This window comes from Pongo pygmaeus, chromosome 8 (assembly GCF_028885625.2).
Source record: "Pongo pygmaeus isolate AG05252 chromosome 8, NHGRI_mPonPyg2-v2.0_pri, whole genome shotgun sequence".
Classification (NCBI taxonomy): Eukaryota; Metazoa; Chordata; class Mammalia; order Primates; family Hominidae; genus Pongo; species Pongo pygmaeus.
In genome coordinates, this window is record NC_072381.2 from 21,655,424 (window position 1) to 21,672,656 (window position 17,233).

Consider the following 17,233-nt stretch of genomic DNA (forward strand, 5'->3'; position numbering starts at 1 on the left):
TTGTTTTGTTTTGAGATTTATGATCTATAGATGCAACTTCTTAGATTCAAGATAGGAAGGATCTGAGATACATAATTTGTCAGACTAAAGGAGGTGGGCCAGAAATTATTAGATTCAACTTTCATTAAAACAGTCACTGATCTCTGCTTACTTTCTTAAGCCTGAAACTTTTCCTACTTGATTTGTAACAAGTTTGTAAAGTTTTGTTGTTACTTGGAAATAAATCCACCAGTGTTCTGCACAGAACCTGACTGGCCTGGTCACATAGTATTACAACAAAACACTACACCCAATAAATGCATTTCTTTCAGGCAAAAACATTACAAGTGAAAATGTCAACAAAACCATTCAATCCTGTTAACCGTTCTTCAATCTGGAATAAGTAGAAATGTATGGAACAAGGAATTTTAAACAGTGTTTTTAATTGAAAATAAAGCTAAAGCATGCTTTTCAACAGTGCAAATTTCCATAATTTTGATTTACTGCTTCCATCATCACAACACAGTACACCAGCATGGCCCTTACCCAGGGCTAGACCCTAGCATTTGCATGTTGAACTACTTTGATTTTAAGTGCAAATATAGATAGTCACCTCTGATTGTCACTTGCAGTAGAAACTCTCCTGCTCTATACACAGGATGGTCTGAAAACAGAAGTTTTAGAGAGATGCAGAAAAAGTATAAGGTATTAAAATCCAAGTGCCTGAGTTCTGGTACCAAAAAGCCCTGAAAAAACTGTTATTTTTCATTTGGGGTATCGCAACTCTGACCCCTCATTTTCTTTTTCGTGGTTGTATTTACTGATTTGTCACTATCAAGAGTTTGACCATGAAATATTCTGCTATTATGAGAAATATTTCAGCCCGGGCATGGTGGATCACACCTTTAATCCCAGCACTTTGGGAGGCCGAGACAGGCGGATCACCTGAGGTCAGGAGTTCGGGACCAGCCTGGTCAACATGGTGAAACCCCGTCTCTACTAAAAATACAAAAATTAGCCGGACATGGTGGCACGCGCCCGTAATCCTAGCTACTCAGGAGGCTGAGGCAGCAGAATCGTTTGAACCCAGGAGGTGGAGGTTGCAGTGAGCCAAGATTGTGCCACTGCACTCCAGCCTGGGCGACATAGCGAGACTCTCTCCAAAAAAAAAAAAAAAAAAAAAAGAAAAAAGAAATATTTCAATTGTTTTGGGAGTTTGAAGGTCATGTTCAGACCACAAGATAAGCAGGACAATAGTAAGAGTCACCTTATTTAAAACCTTTGGGTGAGAACACAAAACAGACTTTTCCAATTGCAAAGGAGTGGCTTTAAAAGTAAAATCACACCCTTTACAAAAAAAATACAATCCCACATTTATTTTACTCAGTATGTATGAGGCAGCTTTTACTAGTATTTAATCAGGACTCACACCCCAATCTTTCCACTAAAAAAAAAAAAAAAAAGAAAAAAGTTAAGTGCAACTACTCTTGGAGAGGGAATAAGGGGAGTCAAAAGAAAAAGATACCCCACAAACAAGAGCTCCAGAAAATAACATTTTGGGCTCACAGGAACTTCTTGCTACCTCACCTCACCTCACTGTGTAACCATGTAACCTAACAAACTTTCACTGAATTAACAGTTACACTTTCAGGTCTGAAATCTAGTGCATAAACTTAATGGCTCATTGTAATATTTATTATTCAACCTTTTGACATTTATTTGTAGCAGTTGAATTGAGGTACCGGGTGCATTATTAGCATTGAAACAGTAAAGTGTTCCAGCTCTACCGTAATAACTGAGTTTTACTTGAGTCTTTAGCCTGAAGTAGTCTGTGGAATGTAAACCAACCCTTCTCCCACCCCGCCCCCACCCTACTCCAGAAAAAAAAAAAAAAAAAAAAAAAACCCGCAACGGAAAAAAAGTAATCCGATTTCTGTCTTCAAAATGCGATAAACCAGGACTCCAAAGGGGGTGTAACACATTAATGGACTTGTACAAACCATCCTGTGCAGTTTACAACAAAAGGAAGGTAATATGGTTCAAGAAAATATCTTCCAAAACATTTTTATGAATTAAATTTCCTGAATTTGTGACTAGGTGGAAGAGGTATTGCAGAACCGCCCAGCTGCCATTTCCATATAGGATGGGCCTTGTGAGGAGTCTGAGAATCCTTAGTGGTGTTTAAGGAATACGCCGGCCACAAATCCCCATCTCTCCCAATAATGAGTGATGGTGGACAAGGAAAATTTGCCATGAAATTAAATGGCCTTTTCACTGCTGATGCTACATTGCTGGCTACCTTTTTGCGTCTGTTTATAACTGTAAAATCATCCAGTGTTCCTTCATGTGTCTCAGTTTTACCTGTAGGACGAGGGCTTCTAGCTGATTTCAAATTTGGTTTGACTGGAGGTGTCTGAAGGACAGGTCGCTTTCCCAGTACTAGTGTCCGGTAATTTTTTCTTACCCTGGCACCAAATTTATATTCCCCATCCTCAGGTTTTGGAGAACCTAAAGTGCATGAAAGGCCCTGACTTTGAGCCAGTGGATTTAAGGAAGGAGTTTCTTTTTCAGGGCACGCAAAACCTTCCTTGGCTGTGGTTAACAAGGCGTCCTCCTCTTTACTCTCAGTCACACTGTAAAACTCACCCTTTGTATCATTGCACTCGCACTTTAGCTTATTTGTAAAAAGGTGAGGTTCATATTCTTCATTAGCACTACTGTCTTCTACTTTGATTTTAATATTGTGCAGAAATGGCAATGTCTTTTCGCCTGTGTCAGTGCAGGGATTCTCGGCTTTAGTTGCTGCTGCTCCTGCAGCGTTCACTTCAGGATCAGTCTGCGAAGAGGGCAAATCCGTAGCAAATTCAGGACAATGAAGGATTTTGGAATATTTTTCTGAATTTGCTTCTGCTCCTGAAGAATCATTATTTAAGAACCTAGCAGCTATTGTGTTGTTATCTGCACAGTGTATAGTAGGAGTTGCTTGTAGGCATTTCCTAGCCTCTCGGAGTATTCTTTGTTGTGGAAATGCATTGTTTGTCTTTGGGCTAGGTGAAGAGGCCCCCTCTGCCAGGCAGTTAATTGTCAGGTCAGTTCTCTTTACAGCATTGGAAATTTCAGAGTGTGGGAATGTAATCTCAGATACCCTATCGTTCCTTATCTCAGCGAAACAACTCCCCAGGCTGGCCGGGCAATACACCGGAGATGCTTTGGGGGCCCAGCTCTGCAGATTCCACTCCTCCGGCGACTCCGCTTTGACACTACTCTTGAGGTCGGGAAGTCTGCCGGCATCCTCGAAAGCAGCGGGTTTGGTTGCAGCGGCGGCGGAGGCCAGATGGTACAAGAAGTTGGCCTGCGCCTGCACGCTGGGAGGCTTGCAGAAGCTGGTGCGCCTGAATCGGATGCTCTGCACTGACACTTGGCTGGAGCCGGAGCTGGAGTCCGACTCGGTGGACGAGTCCTCCTCCTCCGAGCTGACTTCACTGGAATCCGAGGCCCCGCTGCCCCCCTCCTCCTCCTCCTCTTCTTCCTCCTCCTCTCCCTCCTCCTCCTCTTCCTCTGAGGACACAGAATTGCTGGAGCTGGACAAACTGGAGCCAAAATCCGAGTCGTTGGCCGCGTGGTCCGAGTAGGAGCTGGACTCGGAGTCGCTGCTGCAACTCTCGGGAAAGCTGCCCAGATGGGGCTGCGGCCGGTGGTGGTGAGGGGGGTGGTGACTCTGCTGCGGCGGCTGGGCCCGGTGGTGGTGGTGGTGGTGGTGATGGTGGTGGTGGTGGTGGTGGTGGTGCGGAGGCGGGCAGAAGCCGTTGACCAGATGAAACCTCTCCAGGCAAGTGGCCCCGGCGGCGGCCGCCGCCGCTGCAGCCGCCGCCGCCGCCGCCGCCGCCGCCTTGGCTTTGTAAGACCTGGGCAGCAGCAGCAGGCGCCGCGCGCCGGCGTGAGGCGCGAGCAGGCAGTCCTTGGCGCCGCCGCGCTTGCGCTTGCAGCGGTAGCTCAGGCTCCCCGGGCCTCCGGCGCCCGCCGCTGCCTTGGGCTGGGGCCCGGCCGCCGATGCCTGGTAATAGGCGGCGGCGGCGGCAGCGGCAGCGGCGGCGGCGGCGGCGGCGGCGGCGGCGGCTGCTGCCGGGTGTTTGCTGCACAGCAGGCTCCGAAAATAAGCAGGGTCCGAGTGGAAGGCGACGTAGTTTCCCTGGAGCGGGGCAGTTTCATAGTTTAGAGGGGGTTTGCACGGCGAGCGCACGATCTCCGGGTAGTGCGAGCCGGGGTATTTGCTAAAAATCTGAGGTAGATGGGCGGCGGGGCGCGCGGCGGCGGCGCCCGGGCGCGGGGACTGCGCGCTGATTGGCAGGGGCCGCGCGGCTCCGCTCAGGCCCCGCCAAAGTTGGTGCTTGTCCTTCCAAAATCCCTGGCGGGGGCTGGCGGCAGCGGCGCGCTCTGGCGGCGGCGCCTTTGTGGCCAGGGCCCGGCCGACCCGCCTGCGCTTGGTCTTGAGGACGCGCTCGGTTTTGCAGGAGGTGTAGAGCGCTTCCACGTCTTCCCGGGAGATGAGCGTGCATTTGGCGGCGTGGAAGGCGATGCTGTTGATTGCCTTGAGTTTCCGCAACTCCTCCAGATCGCAGTGGTGCTTCTTCACTTTCAGATGATCCATGCGCTTGTGCACGGTCGTCCTCGGGATGTTTTTCAGCAGATCTGTGAAGACTTGGGAGAGGGCAAACATTTGCTTCCCTTTAATGATGAGGTAGCCGAGCCTCACGCCATCCACCTCTTCAAAACCTGACTTCAGGTCTCCCATCTCGGGCACTAAATGATCCCCACCATTTGCAGTAAATATATACGTGACGCATACATACACATGTATGTATGTTAATCCTCCGCCAGATGCTGCGTGTGTCTCAAGGCATCCTGCTAATAAAATAACAAAGACTGTTATTCCCGGCGAAGGAAGTGCCAAACTCTAGGCGAAATTATTGGGGGGGAAAACCCCATGAAATTACACTGACTTGATTCTTGCTTTTTTGTTGTTGTTTTCGTTTTTTTAAAAAAGAGGGAGAAAACCATCCGGTTTCTGATCTGCCAGTGTGTTGGTCTGAGTCCCCGATGCAGATCAGTACCTGGGCCCCTCTATTCCTTCCTTCTCCATTGGAGCACTATGATAATGGAATGTGAAGGGAGAAAGAGAAAAGAAATGCAGCTGCTATTCCCGCCGCTGCTTTAGCTACAAATAAAATGACAGAGTGAAGTGAGCTCGTCCGGAGACACCTTCATCAATTAATTCCCCTAAAGCCAGCGCTGATTGGACACTCCTGACAGGTGATGCAATAAAAATTGATATTCCACCCCTTCCCCCCAAAATCTCCCACTAATTAGCATACCCTTATACTGCCACCTCCCCTCCCAAAGTAAATAATACAGTCGGTATATAAATCTTTCCATTAAACTATCGGAGCTCAGAAACAGCCTGACTCACAGACTTCATCAGAAGCAGTGTGTGTATGCTTAAGGAAGAAAAAAAAAAAAAACCGCACCGTATATTCGCCTTTAAAGAAATACTGCCTATTTTTTCGTTTATTTGCATTTTACCGATACAGCTATTATCATTTCAAAGAAAAGCATTTAAAAAACATTATCAACCCGAAAGAGAGATACCCCACCCCCTTTTCCTTTTGGAAAATGGAGCTTAAGGGAAAATGTGCAGAATAGCCTGGTATTTCCCTTACAGGAGTGGGGAAGGAGACCGGAGGGGAGCTCCAAAGTTAAACCCGCCCCGTGAACCACCCCAGTGCGGACTTACGTTTGGAATTTCTGTCGATTTTCCTTTTTTTTTTTTTTTTTTTCCTGAAATGCCTTTTTACAACCAGAAACAAAGTTATTTGACCAAGGAAGCAGTTCAAGGCTCCAGCTCCGAAACACTGTTAACAATTCAACTGGATTTCGGTTCTCTGCTGGGGGGTGGGGTGGGGAGGAGGTAGTTTCACGTCAGACCCATAACAAAGCATAGATAAGCCAGAAATGTGTACACTTTTCCACAATTAACCGTACTGGATTGGAGGCGGGATCGTCCAAGAGTCCCCAGCAAAGCCTTTGCCAGGGTCCTGTTCACCACAGGTCAGAATTCCAGGGAGCAGATTGCTTCCTTCTGCAGCAAAGAAAAGAAAATGTCAAACGCCCAAGGTGCTTCCAGAGGTTTTACGTAATAACAATGAAAAGAAAGTGCTGATGTAGGATGCAGACTGTTTCAGTGGTTTGTGATGCTTTTGGTTGGTAGTTTAGGTAAATCTTCCACAACTCCCAGTTTTTCCATCAAAGTCAAGCATCTGCTTTAACAAAATCACTTTGGATGAAAATCAATGTGGTTTAACCTCTTCTTAGTCAAATTAAGGCATATTTTGGTGTCGTTTTCAAGGATATCCAAAATATTGCCAAATGAGAGCAAGGGTCCTCCCAGTCGCATTACCACGATCCCAAGGCGGCTCCTTGGCTGCTTTGCAAAATTCGGCAAAATCTTCTTAACTGTTCGGTGTTTGCAACTACAACATAAATGCAACCCAGGCATTTATGTGTTTCCTTGTTCCTCCAAAAACAGACACATCCGCGTGATTAAAAGAATAAACGGATATTTCTGAGCCTGCAAGAAAAAAATTATACAATAATTTCTTTTTTCACATTCAAAAGTTCCAGCTTCCCCTGCTCTGGTCTGGATGGCACGAGCAGGTATGGCTCAAAAAAGAAAACAGAAAGATAAAAACAGAGGAATCAGACATACAAAAAGGTAGTTTGCCTGACAAGATGAAATCTCGGCCATAATTCCCCACCCCCACCCTCATCTCCTTTGTAATTTCCCAGGAATTTTGAAAAGAATTGGGAATTTCAAGAAGTGCATCCGGAAATTAAGGAAGTCTATTTAAGAGAGTCTGTAACTCAGGAGGTTGGGATTTGAAAAGTCAGCCCCTGAACTACTGTTGCACTCAGCACAGATGTAATCGCCGCTCTTCAACTTAATCAATGTGTGTACAAACCGCGATGTCTAGTTCTTGCCTTTGAAATCTAAGGCTAGCATTTCCATCCAAGAAATCAGAGCTACAGCAAATTACATTTTTGTCCCTTGAATGAAAGAAGGATCATTGAATGGATCTCGTGATATTTCAGGCTTTAAACGTAACCGAGAGGCAGCAATGAACAATGCCTCGTCACAGCTAATACCATCCACCGAGTTGGCTTTCTTTTGCATCTGGATCTATTACACCGCGTTTTTCTCTTTCACTTTCACAGGAGACAAAATGCACAAGGTTTATGCAGAAAGCAAAGTTTCCAGGAAAAGCAGATGCTGGTGTTTGTTTTTAAAAGTAGAATGACCAGAGTCTTTTTATTGCCAGCAACAATAATGTCGTTTTAAAATTCCTTCTGATGCACTTATATAGTACTGCCAGCCCTCACCCTCCCACCCCCACCCCCGCCCATTCCCCTCCCCCAGCTTTAAGATTTAGACCAAAGAGTCAGCCAAGAAATAGTAAACTCAGAAAAAGCCTTTGAGAAGACAGTACAAAAGGTTGGCTAGAGCATCCTTTTTTTTTTTTTTTTTCCCAGGTAGTTTTAGTTGTTCTCTATTCCTGTTTATATTTCCTCTCTCTCTCTCTCTTCTAGTCCTCCTACACATAGCAACATGATTTAGTAGCCATTTCAAAACTACCTTCTTTTCCTCTCTCTTCCTCTCTTTCCACCTTTAAAATATTGGCAATATAGGTGGTTTTGAAAAGTAGTAGCATATTAAGTTTTTTTTTTTTTTTTTTAACTAAGGGCATAATCTGTTGGGTGAAATAGAGAAAAATAAAGGCTAGGGAATTTGAGAAATGTGTCTATATAGACTTTGTGCAAGTATCTCTATATGTACACTCAGACACCTTTACACTTATACATTTTTAATACTACCATTACACATCTTTCTTCGTGTCTAATACATTCTTTTGTTCCTTTAACTTCCCCATCCTTGTGTGTATGTGTGTGTTAGGCTCCAGCACTCTTGCTTGAATGAGTGCATGCACACACACACACACACACACACACACACACACACACACAAACACAGAATGTGACAGACAGCTTTCTTGGGCCATCAGCACACGTTGCATATCCGGGGTCTTCTCCAGGCACATTGGGGGTCGATCCCGATAAAAAGATCTAGCAGAGGCCCCTGAGCGCTCACACATGAAAGGCAGGGGACTTTAAGATGGATTTGCATGCACACCGGGGATTTCGATCAATAGCTACCAACATTTATGGCTTAGATTATTAATGTGAAAGCTGGCCAAAAGAATGGGGATGAAAAATTAAAGGTGTCTGTTATCAATTATGTTTAAAGTTATGCAATAATTTACTTACTTTGCCTGATGTGCAGATCCAGATGTATAAAGTACTATTCTTCAAAAGCCAGGGGGTTTCTTTGATAAATTTGTTGACCATGTCAGCTGACTCTACAATCAAAGATGAACCCAATTCAGATAATGGACTGTATTCAAATTCTTTTTTAAGAAAAGATATATCAACTTTTATGTTTCTCAGATGCATGTACATATGTAGACAGATATGTCCAAATTAACATTTATATATATATCTTTCTCTGTGGGTCCAGGAAATTATTGTGAATTTAGGCGCATGTATGATATGCATTGAGTTTAATTAAATGTGATTACTTACTCAGTGAGGAATGCCTAATCTACACACTATTGTAAAAAGTGCTTTAGCTTTGAAAACAAAGCTGCTTGCAAAAGGAAAATCCTCTTTAGCAAATACAGATTGAAATATATTCCTAATGTCCACTTACTTCTGCATTTATTGTAAAAAATCAGCACTTTCAGTTTTTAAAGTGAAGGGCCATGAAAATATGAACATATTTGTCTTTACTTATCCCATATGATTGTGCTAGATTTACCTTTAGATGCTCTATTTTGATTTATTTTCACTGTATTTTATGTTTAAATACCATTGCAATTCAGTCTGACCTCTTTCCTCTGGAGCGAAGTAATGCACACGGCATTTACAGTCTTTTAAATGGTTAGCTGGGAAATGCAATAGCAATTTGCAGGAGTAGTTTACTAATGGGGAAAGTTCTTTTGAAAACCTGAAGGAAAACCTAAGAGTACTTTTGCATTTCTACACTACAACTGTCATATAATTAAAGTATTGAAGAGCATTAAAATAATCCTTTTCCTTCCAAGCTTTCACCCATACATACATAATTTAAATGAGGATCACAGCCGCCCCCCCCGCCCCAACTCTTCACCATATACATTTGTTTTAGTGATTGCTGGGCACATTTTGTTCAAAGTGAATTCAGACAGAAAAGAGTAAGGAACATCACAAAGGCCTCAACAATGTAAGTATGCTGGTTAAAAGAATAAAAGCCCCTTGTGCTATTAACTAAAAGTAACTATAATATTCACAAGATAAAAGTTTAAAATAATAATAAAGTCTCATATGGCTGAATTAGTTGAGGATATAAGACAATAAAATCTCAACAGTTCTTTGGCTAAATTTATCTAATATCACATCTTCTCTGCTTTTTGGGATGGGAAAATGGGAATGGAGGAGTAGAAAATGGCTAAATTGAGAAACAAATGATAACTTAGTATATTTCCCTTAATTTTTTTTCTTTTTGGTTCATTTAAACAAATCAGGGTAAGTCTCCAAAAGGGCCCATCCCTCTGTTCTTAGGCATTTAAAAACCCTGTCTTTAACAGAAGTTTGGGACACAGGGTATATGCCATGTTGTCTACTGACCCATAATCAAAATGCAGTGACCTTCTACCCTTTTTTTGCCCCCTGACCCATCTTGAATTCAATGCAGCCTTTATAAATTTGCAAATCCTTGGAGGTAAAGGGGTTTTTGTGAGGCTTTGTTCTGAAAAAGCCCTAAGAGTGTGCTTTCTAAATTAGACAAAGGTAAAGCAACAAATTCTAGTGGATGAGATTTTACACAGGTGAGCAATAGGCACCTCCAGATAACATATATTGCAAGCTAAAAACCAGTTATAAACATAGGAGACAAGGAGGTTATGGATTGCATCAAATTAGAGTGAGGTACAAATCACTTTCATGATGTAAGAAACGGCTAGGCCACAATCTTCCTGCTCGTCTCATCTCAAGGGCTGTGGGGGACCCTAGTGACCAAGGAAGGAATGGGGAGGGAGGGGGGAAGGGGGCAGGGAGGAAAAGAAAGAAAGGAGTGAGACTTGATCTGAATCTGTGGGCACATTCCCTTATCCTTCCTGCTATCAGGCAGTTTAAAGGACACCATAATTATGATAGTGATAAAACAATGCCTGCTTATGTGTGCTGAATAAATAAAGAATGTTTATAGCTCAAGAATCTTTTAATTCCAATTAAATGCTATCAAAGAAAAGCCATTTTTCCTACTGCAACCGCCTTTCCCCCCAATTATCTTGTTTTGTTGTAATATTTTCCTATGAGACACATGGGCCTTTCACAATTGATCCTGAATGCAAAAGAAAAAAAATCAGAGAAAGTAGAGTTTGACCTTCAGATATTAAATGATACACAAATATCCAGAACCACAATTTGTTAGGGTTGCCCAAGTTTTTGTTTATTTTACGCAAGGGCCAAACATGTAGAGACTGAAGTGGTGACACCAAGTGTTGAGGCCTACCTATGGGCTGCTCAGCCATACTGAAATCCTGAGCCACCACGAGGGGAGACAGGAGAGACAAGACATGAGGAGCCTGATGGTCTCTGCAAAGGGAATCCTCTTCTGGTTCTGTTCTCCTGGCTTCAGCCCAAATCCTTCTAGGAGCACTGGAGCCAATCACTGTCTTTCACTGCTGCAGCTACTGGGAACCTACAAAAAAGTGGGAGATAAAAAAAAAAAAAAAAAGAAAAAATCACAAGTTCGAATTTATGGATATACAAGTATCATTTCATATTCATGACATCAGCAAATCACATCATAATCAGATTTGAGCAAGGTTTGGGCACTAAGACCCAAAAGGCTGGACACTCAACGCTGACAGTATCACATATTAACCAGAAAATTTGCTTTTTTATTATGGAATCATAGGGTGAAAATTAAGTCTTTTAACTTTGAAAAGCTTACTTTTCACTTCTGAGGCCAATTTTTACACTAATAAATTTCAAGTAAACGTCTCTTTTAAAGTTGTTCCACAACATTTTAATTCAAAATTCTACTTCCTTTCTCAGTTGGGGTAGTGTTTTGTTTGTGTTTTAAAAAAACACATGGCACAACAAACGTTATGGAAAACGCACTCATTCCGTTAAATGCCGATACAAACCTGCCTTTTACTCCATCTGTCTAAGCAGCGCATTGCTAAGTATAAACTTAAAAAAAATTTTTTTTCTCAAAGACATGTCTATTATTTCTTTGCAAATACTATTTGGTGATGTGGTGCAAAAATACAATGGTAAAAAATTTCGGGGTATTTGTAAGTTTTCTGGAGAGTTGCAGGCCCCTTTCCTTTTGAAAGTTTAGAGCTCCAATACCCTCAATTCTACTGGCAGAATTAGGATGGACTTAGAGGGTCCTAAACGTGACCGATTCACTAAGGCGGGGGGGGGGGGGGGCTACAGCTTGCAGCAACGTGCTCGGCAACTTAATCCTACGCTAAAAGAGGGCAGAGAGCGAAAAAGAATGGAATACAAACTCTCCCGACATCCGTAGTTACTTTCAAGGTGGATTGTGTATTTTAAGGCTGATGGGAACGTCTGGTTTGTGGAGCAAAAGGAAGAGAAGGTAAGTGTTTGTCCTTGTATCCACCAGTTCGTAGAGAAACAATGAAAGAACAAAGGGAACCACTTCCCCATCTGAACATTTTCTGTATCTCCCTCCGTTTCAAGCCAAAAAGCTTGGGAAGGGATTCGCTTTACTCTACCTTAAGTAGTGGTTGCTGGCTTGTTGAACTAAGAATGAGAAAAAAAGTTGAGAGGCAGATATAGACTAAATAATAATAAAAAAGGCTTGCTGTGGCGGATCTCCACCGCGCCAGTCTCAGCAACTTGCAGCAGAAGTTGCTCAATGCACGGAGGCAAAGCCCAAGGAATACCCTTTGCACACCAGATTTCGAACTCAGTCATTTAAATAGCCTTTCTTGCTGTTTGAAGGGGTTTCTGCGCACAAAATGTGTAGGTAGTACTATGGGAGAGATGTACTATTTAGGTCGAGAAATGATCTCATGGCTATCTGGAAAAGAATTTTTAAAAAGGAAAGGGGATTCAAGTATCACGTTACTGTTTGCTAATAGAAGAAACGGCAGCACTGGCTGGGAAAGGAGAGGGATTCGTATTGAAATGCATTTGCTTTGGGGTACGCTGGTTATCCGCAAGTCTGGCTTTGTGGGTCTGCGTGGCTGAATAAGTGACCGAGCGCCTTCGGCATTATATAAATGGATCGATGTGTGGGGGAGTCCCCAAAGCCGTCGAGCACGTGAAACGCGATTTTTTACTGCCCTCCAAGCGGCGACCAAGCCCCGCTCCACCCCACCCCACCCCACCTCAAAATCCGTATATTACCTGCCCTGTTACAGTGACACATGTTTATGTTTATAGTCCTGGTTTGTAGTAGTGTCAAGAGCCGCAGCAAGAGGAGGGGGAGGAGAGAGGAGAGGGAGGAGTAAATTCAACCACCCCCACTTGTTGTTAAAGCAAATTTACTGCGTTATTGCAAGCTCAGGACGGGGGGCTGGGATGAGAGTTGAGAGGAAGGGTTGAGTTGGGAAGTGTGTTGGCGGTGGAAGCGGGGGGTGGGGTTAGGAGATCCGCAATGGAGCTCCTCTCCCCAGCAGCCCAGGAAAAGCAGCTCGGTCAATAGGGGAGCATGCTGGCGCGGTCGAAAACAAAAAGGTTCCTCCTGCTGGCTGCGTTCACGTGGGGGGCTCTGCACGCGGGGCTCCAGGGCCGTGACCTCTGACCCCGGCTCCTCTCCGCGCTCTCCCGGTGCCGCGCGGCCACTTTTTACCCAGGATCCCTCGCGCGGGCCGCGCTCGTGCCGAGCTGGAGTCCTTCCTAATCCTCCATTCCCGGCTCTCGCTCCCCGCCCCCGCCGCCAGCCCCGGGGGAGGATTCTCCGGCGGGGAACCCCCGCCCCACCCCCACCCCGACTGCCCCGGCGGAGTCGGCCGCAGCAAGTCCGCGCGGGGCTGGGAGGGCCGGGCCGGGCCGGGCCTCCCCTACCGCGCCGGGCCTGCGAGGGAGGGGAGGGACGGGGAGCCGAGGGGAGGGGGCGCCGGCCTCCCGGCTCAGCTGCCCCACCGAGGCCTAGACCTGTTGCCTGCGATTGGCCCGCCTCATCCCGCGCCCTCTCTTTGCCCGCAGCGGCCCCAGCCCTTCCGCGGCGTCGCGGGGAGGAAATGGGGATGGCTGTCCTCCTCTCCGCCTCCCTCTAACTTTCCTTTTTTTATTTGGGTGTGTAGTGAGGGGGGTGGCTGAGAAAGCCCAGGCAACTCCACCGCCGCCCCATCCTGCCTCCGAAAGTCTCGTCACGCCCGACTCGCCGCCGCCCTCCCAGCCCCCACGACTTAAAACCGCCTCCCCTCCTCGCAGCGGCGCCCAGGCCCGGAGCCCGAGAGCCCTCGACACCCCCGCCGCGCCTCCCCCGCCTGGCCTGGCCCAGCGGCGTCCCCAGCGAATTGTGTCGCTTTTCTGTCCTGGAAGCTCCCTCGGCCACGTTCCACTTTTTTTCCCAGTCCCAGGAGGCGTAAGATAAAACCTGATTTGCTGCGTGCTGCCGGGCACATTCTCTGCCCTTTCGTCCGAAGGACGAGTTTAAAATGGAGAGTTTAAAATAATAGCATTTACAGGAGGAAATAAAGAGCGAGGGGATGGTTCTTTGGCCGGTTTTAAGACATACATGCTTTTTTTTTTTTTTTTTTTTGTAATACAAGATGTCTTAAGGGTTAAAAGCGTTCTGGGGCTTGCTGTATTTCCTTCTAGATTTGGGGTTTCCTGAGGAAATCTTTTCCGGAGGGAAATAGCAAATCAACATTAAGATGGAAGCGAGACTTCTCAGCCACTTTTGGAAATGAAGGGGGAAATTGTAAAAATACATTCAGAAAAGGGCGCGAAGGCGGCGGCTGAGGGGAGGAAGCTGGAGTCTTGGGAGGAAGCGCAGTGGGTCGGAGTCGGGGGAAGGAGGGCCGGCCAGGTCCGGGCGGGGAAGAAGGCGTGCGGGTGGCGGGGCGTGCGCCGGGCCGGGCCGCTGGAGGAAGGCGCGGCGGGACGGGCGAGCGCGAAGAGGCAGGCGGGGAGGGCTTCGGGGGGCGGGGGCCGGCGCGCCGGAGGAAGCGGGACCTGGCTCCTCGCGCCCGCCGGGCCGCCGACATTGTTCTGCCGTAGCGCGGCTGTTAGCCGAGCACGTCCTGACCGAGGGAGGGGTCCCGCGGGCCAACCCGACCCCCGCTGGCGCCTCCCCGGGCTCCTGAGCTCCGGCCGGGTCGGGTCGGGCCGGCGCGGCAAGTTTTGATGGTCAGACTCAGCCAGCGAGGGGTTCCCAGCTGAAGACCTCGGAGGAAGGAGCCTTTACAGCGTGCTGCGAAATTGAAGGAAGCCCGGCGAGCCTGCAACGCACACGTTATGAGAAAAAGGGAAAGCAACATAGATATGTTTATAAAGTGATAAATAGATAAGAGACACGTGGGCAGTTATTATTCTGGATCCGGAAAGTTACAGTAGATTATATAATATTTGAAATATCTTGAAATGTATGGATTCAAAAATCCATTTAAAAAAAGGTTCAAAGGAATTCGGAAAAGCACGTTTTGCTATCCTTGTTACTGATTACTCAGCTCTTCTTTGTACACAGAAAGTCAAGTTTTAAAAGGAAAGGCTGAGCTAGCCCTTTCAAAAATGGGCTTCCTTTAACGTGAAGTGCGTTTTCAAAATAGGGAATTTCAAAAGGGAAAAACGTCTAATTTGCTTTTAAGCCACGTTTTGGAAACAAATAATTGCAATCCACTTAATAAACTGTCTGTTTTCCTTTGTGAGGCATATGGAAGAAATATTTCTGGCCAACGTCACAGTTGTTTTTTTTTCAAATGAAGATTTCCAACAAGTGCTTGCGAGTCTTGTCGACAAGACCAAAGTCATCGTGCATGAAAGGCCAAGAAAAAATAATTTCAATCCTGTGGTCCAAACCTTACTAGGGCAAGAGAGTAATTTCGACTTAGGTTTATGATAGACTTTGCGGAAATTCCTTCTAAAATACTCATTACTAGTCTGTGTGTTATGAAGCACTGTTTCCCAAGGTAGATTTTAAAAAACCAATTAGAATTGATCTTTAATGGAATATTATATTTACGCGTCGTCATGAAAACATCATTTGACAGAGTTTTGAATTACAAGAAAGGAGTTAACAGATGATGCTCATAAATAGCATCTGTTTGAAAAGACCCCTTAAGAGTCAGTTAAAGGTAGTGATGGTTGTATTTTTGCATTTGAAATGCTGTAGAAGTTGCTTGCATTTTAACACTTTCATTTTGCGGGTCTTCTTTCTAAACTTGCATTTCCTCATGGAAATCATTCAGTTATTTCGAGATATAGGGAGAAATTCTTATGTAAGAAATCATTTGAGGCGTAACTATGGAAAGGTTTGAACAGAAAAAAAATCGGTGTTGAAAATCAAGTATTTTCAATCTATTCATTCGTTCCATCCTCATCCTCCCACAGTTCCCCCCATCAATTTACATTTTTTATTTATGTCTTTGAATATTTAGAATAGCTTTACATGTTTATCTGTTATGTAGTTGATATTAGAAGGTGAATCGTTTTACATCATTCACTGTTTCAGATATTTTTTTTTTCATTTAAAGTAAAAATATTCTTAGGAGTCATGTATTCTTGTGAGAAAAACAACAAATGGATGGAAAAAGGGCATGAATGGGGGTAGGGATGGACAGGGACAAGTAGCATTCCTGGTCAGTCTTTGTGATACCTTTCTTTAATTTTATGTCATTATATTTTCCACTTCTGCTTGCACCAACGATCATTGCTTTTTTAATTGGGGTAAAGTGCCACCATATAAAAATTACCTACCTTCTGGCTCTCAAGCGCTGCAGTAAAATAAGGCTGACAAAAAGTGATCCGAGGCTTGTGTGTTTAATTCACCAGGAATGTTAAGCTTCATAAGATTCACCCTATGGGGTCATGTTGGTCCTTGGCACTGTTACTATACAGTTTCAAGAGGTAAATATGCACATTATAGATTTTAAAAATCTAAGATGTACTAGACCAACAGTTTATTAATAGAAGGAATAAAAAATGAATTTGTCAACCTCATTCTTTCTGGGACACAATGCACTTAATTAACATATTCTTGGGCTTGTTTCTGGATTTGGTAAGCAGTGGCCCCTTTTGCAGAGGAAAACATTTAAATCTTAAAAAGTGATCTTCTTTGGTCCAAATAGTATTTATAAATTCAGTTTAATTTCTTCTTTTTTTTCAGTCTAAGATATGTTGCATTTCTTTCAAGGTTCTCTTCCATTTCAAAAACTGATTTTCCTCTTTTCCACGTCCAGAATCTTTTCACTTAGATAATCTTATGTGGCCTATAAACAGACACCTAAATATGTCACTTTAATCACACTTTAATTATAACAGAGATGCAGATCTTCAGTGTCAGTAAAAAATGAGAACATGGACCTTACAATACACACTATATTGATGATACTCTGAAAAGTCAAAATATAACACCTTTCAGTATTGCTGCATCATGGAAAAAAATAGTTCAACTCTGAATCGTTAACGAGGTTTATGTAACACCTAGAATACCTAAAGGCATCTTTTAGATAGCATTTTTATATTGATAATTGCATGGTGTTTTACTCAAAAAATGTAAATAGAGCCATTTGATATCAATTTTATAGCAAAAGAAATAGCTCTGAGGCCAAACACGATTAACCAAACCAAACCTTTCAAATATTAGACCTTGACTCTTAAAAAGATTTTTATTTAGATTACACAAAATTTAAATTTCAGAATTATCTACCAAACTTTCAGAAAATTAAAGTGTATCTAAAAACAATATTAATTATAATTGATTCTAAGTTGGAGACTGTTTTTTAATAAAATGATGACTTTTACATGAAAAGGTGGTAAACATTTGAGGGCTATTTAGAATAGTCAAGTCTAAACCACCTGGTAAATAAAAACTGATATTAATTTCAACTATTGAAAATCTTCAGATAGATCAATTCACCTGAAAATTTTTGTTAATCATTACTTACAAATGTTAGTTCAA

At 44.1% G+C, this 17,233-nt stretch overlaps 2 protein-coding genes across 10 annotated transcripts in view; one reads left to right on the forward strand and one right to left on the reverse strand.

Moving 5' to 3' along the window:
* Positions 1-1,865: 1,865 nt before the first annotated feature.
* On the reverse strand, positions 1,866-13,834 carry SKIDA1 (SKI/DACH domain containing 1). Of its 8 annotated transcripts, none has more exons than XM_063669640.1 (5): positions 13,264-13,834; positions 10,640-10,828; positions 8,356-8,447; positions 5,771-6,604; positions 1,866-4,884 (listed from the first exon to the last, which is right to left on the reverse strand). In XM_063669640.1, the coding sequence occupies exon 5, from the start codon at positions 4,769-4,771 to the stop codon at positions 2,045-2,047; it is 2,727 nt and encodes a 908-aa protein (XP_063525710.1). In that variant the 5' UTR covers positions 4,772-4,884; positions 5,771-6,604; positions 8,356-8,447; positions 10,640-10,828; positions 13,264-13,834; the 3' UTR covers positions 1,866-2,044. The 8 variants fall into 8 exon arrangements, with proteins under 8 accessions (XP_063525710.1, XP_054292544.1, XP_054292545.1 ...); XM_054436569.2 differs by lacking the exon at positions 13,264-13,834 and adding an exon at positions 12,514-13,261 and having other exon boundaries at positions 1,866-4,881; XM_054436570.2 differs by lacking the exon at positions 13,264-13,834 and adding an exon at positions 12,514-13,261.
* The window catches only part of MLLT10 (MLLT10 histone lysine methyltransferase DOT1L cofactor), a 225,987-nt gene continuing 220,357 nt past the window's right edge, over positions 11,604-17,233 (forward strand). For both annotated transcript variants that reach the window (XM_063669626.1, XM_063669632.1), the window contains exon 1: positions 11,604-11,737. The gene's annotated coding sequence lies outside the window, so the exon portion shown is untranslated. The remainder of the gene's footprint in view (positions 11,738-17,233) is intronic.

What these genes read in the sequence shown, in the direction of transcription:
- SKIDA1 (XM_063669637.1), bottom strand. Translation starts at nt 5,037, where the DNA reads ATGGTTTTCTCCCTCTTTTTTAAAAAAACGAAAACAACAACAAAAAAG. An exon ending in AACAAAAAAGCAAGAATCAA is followed by an intron (nt 4,885 to 4,979) that starts GTCAGTGTAATT and finishes TTATTTTATTAG; the next exon opens with CAGGATGCCTTGAGACACAC.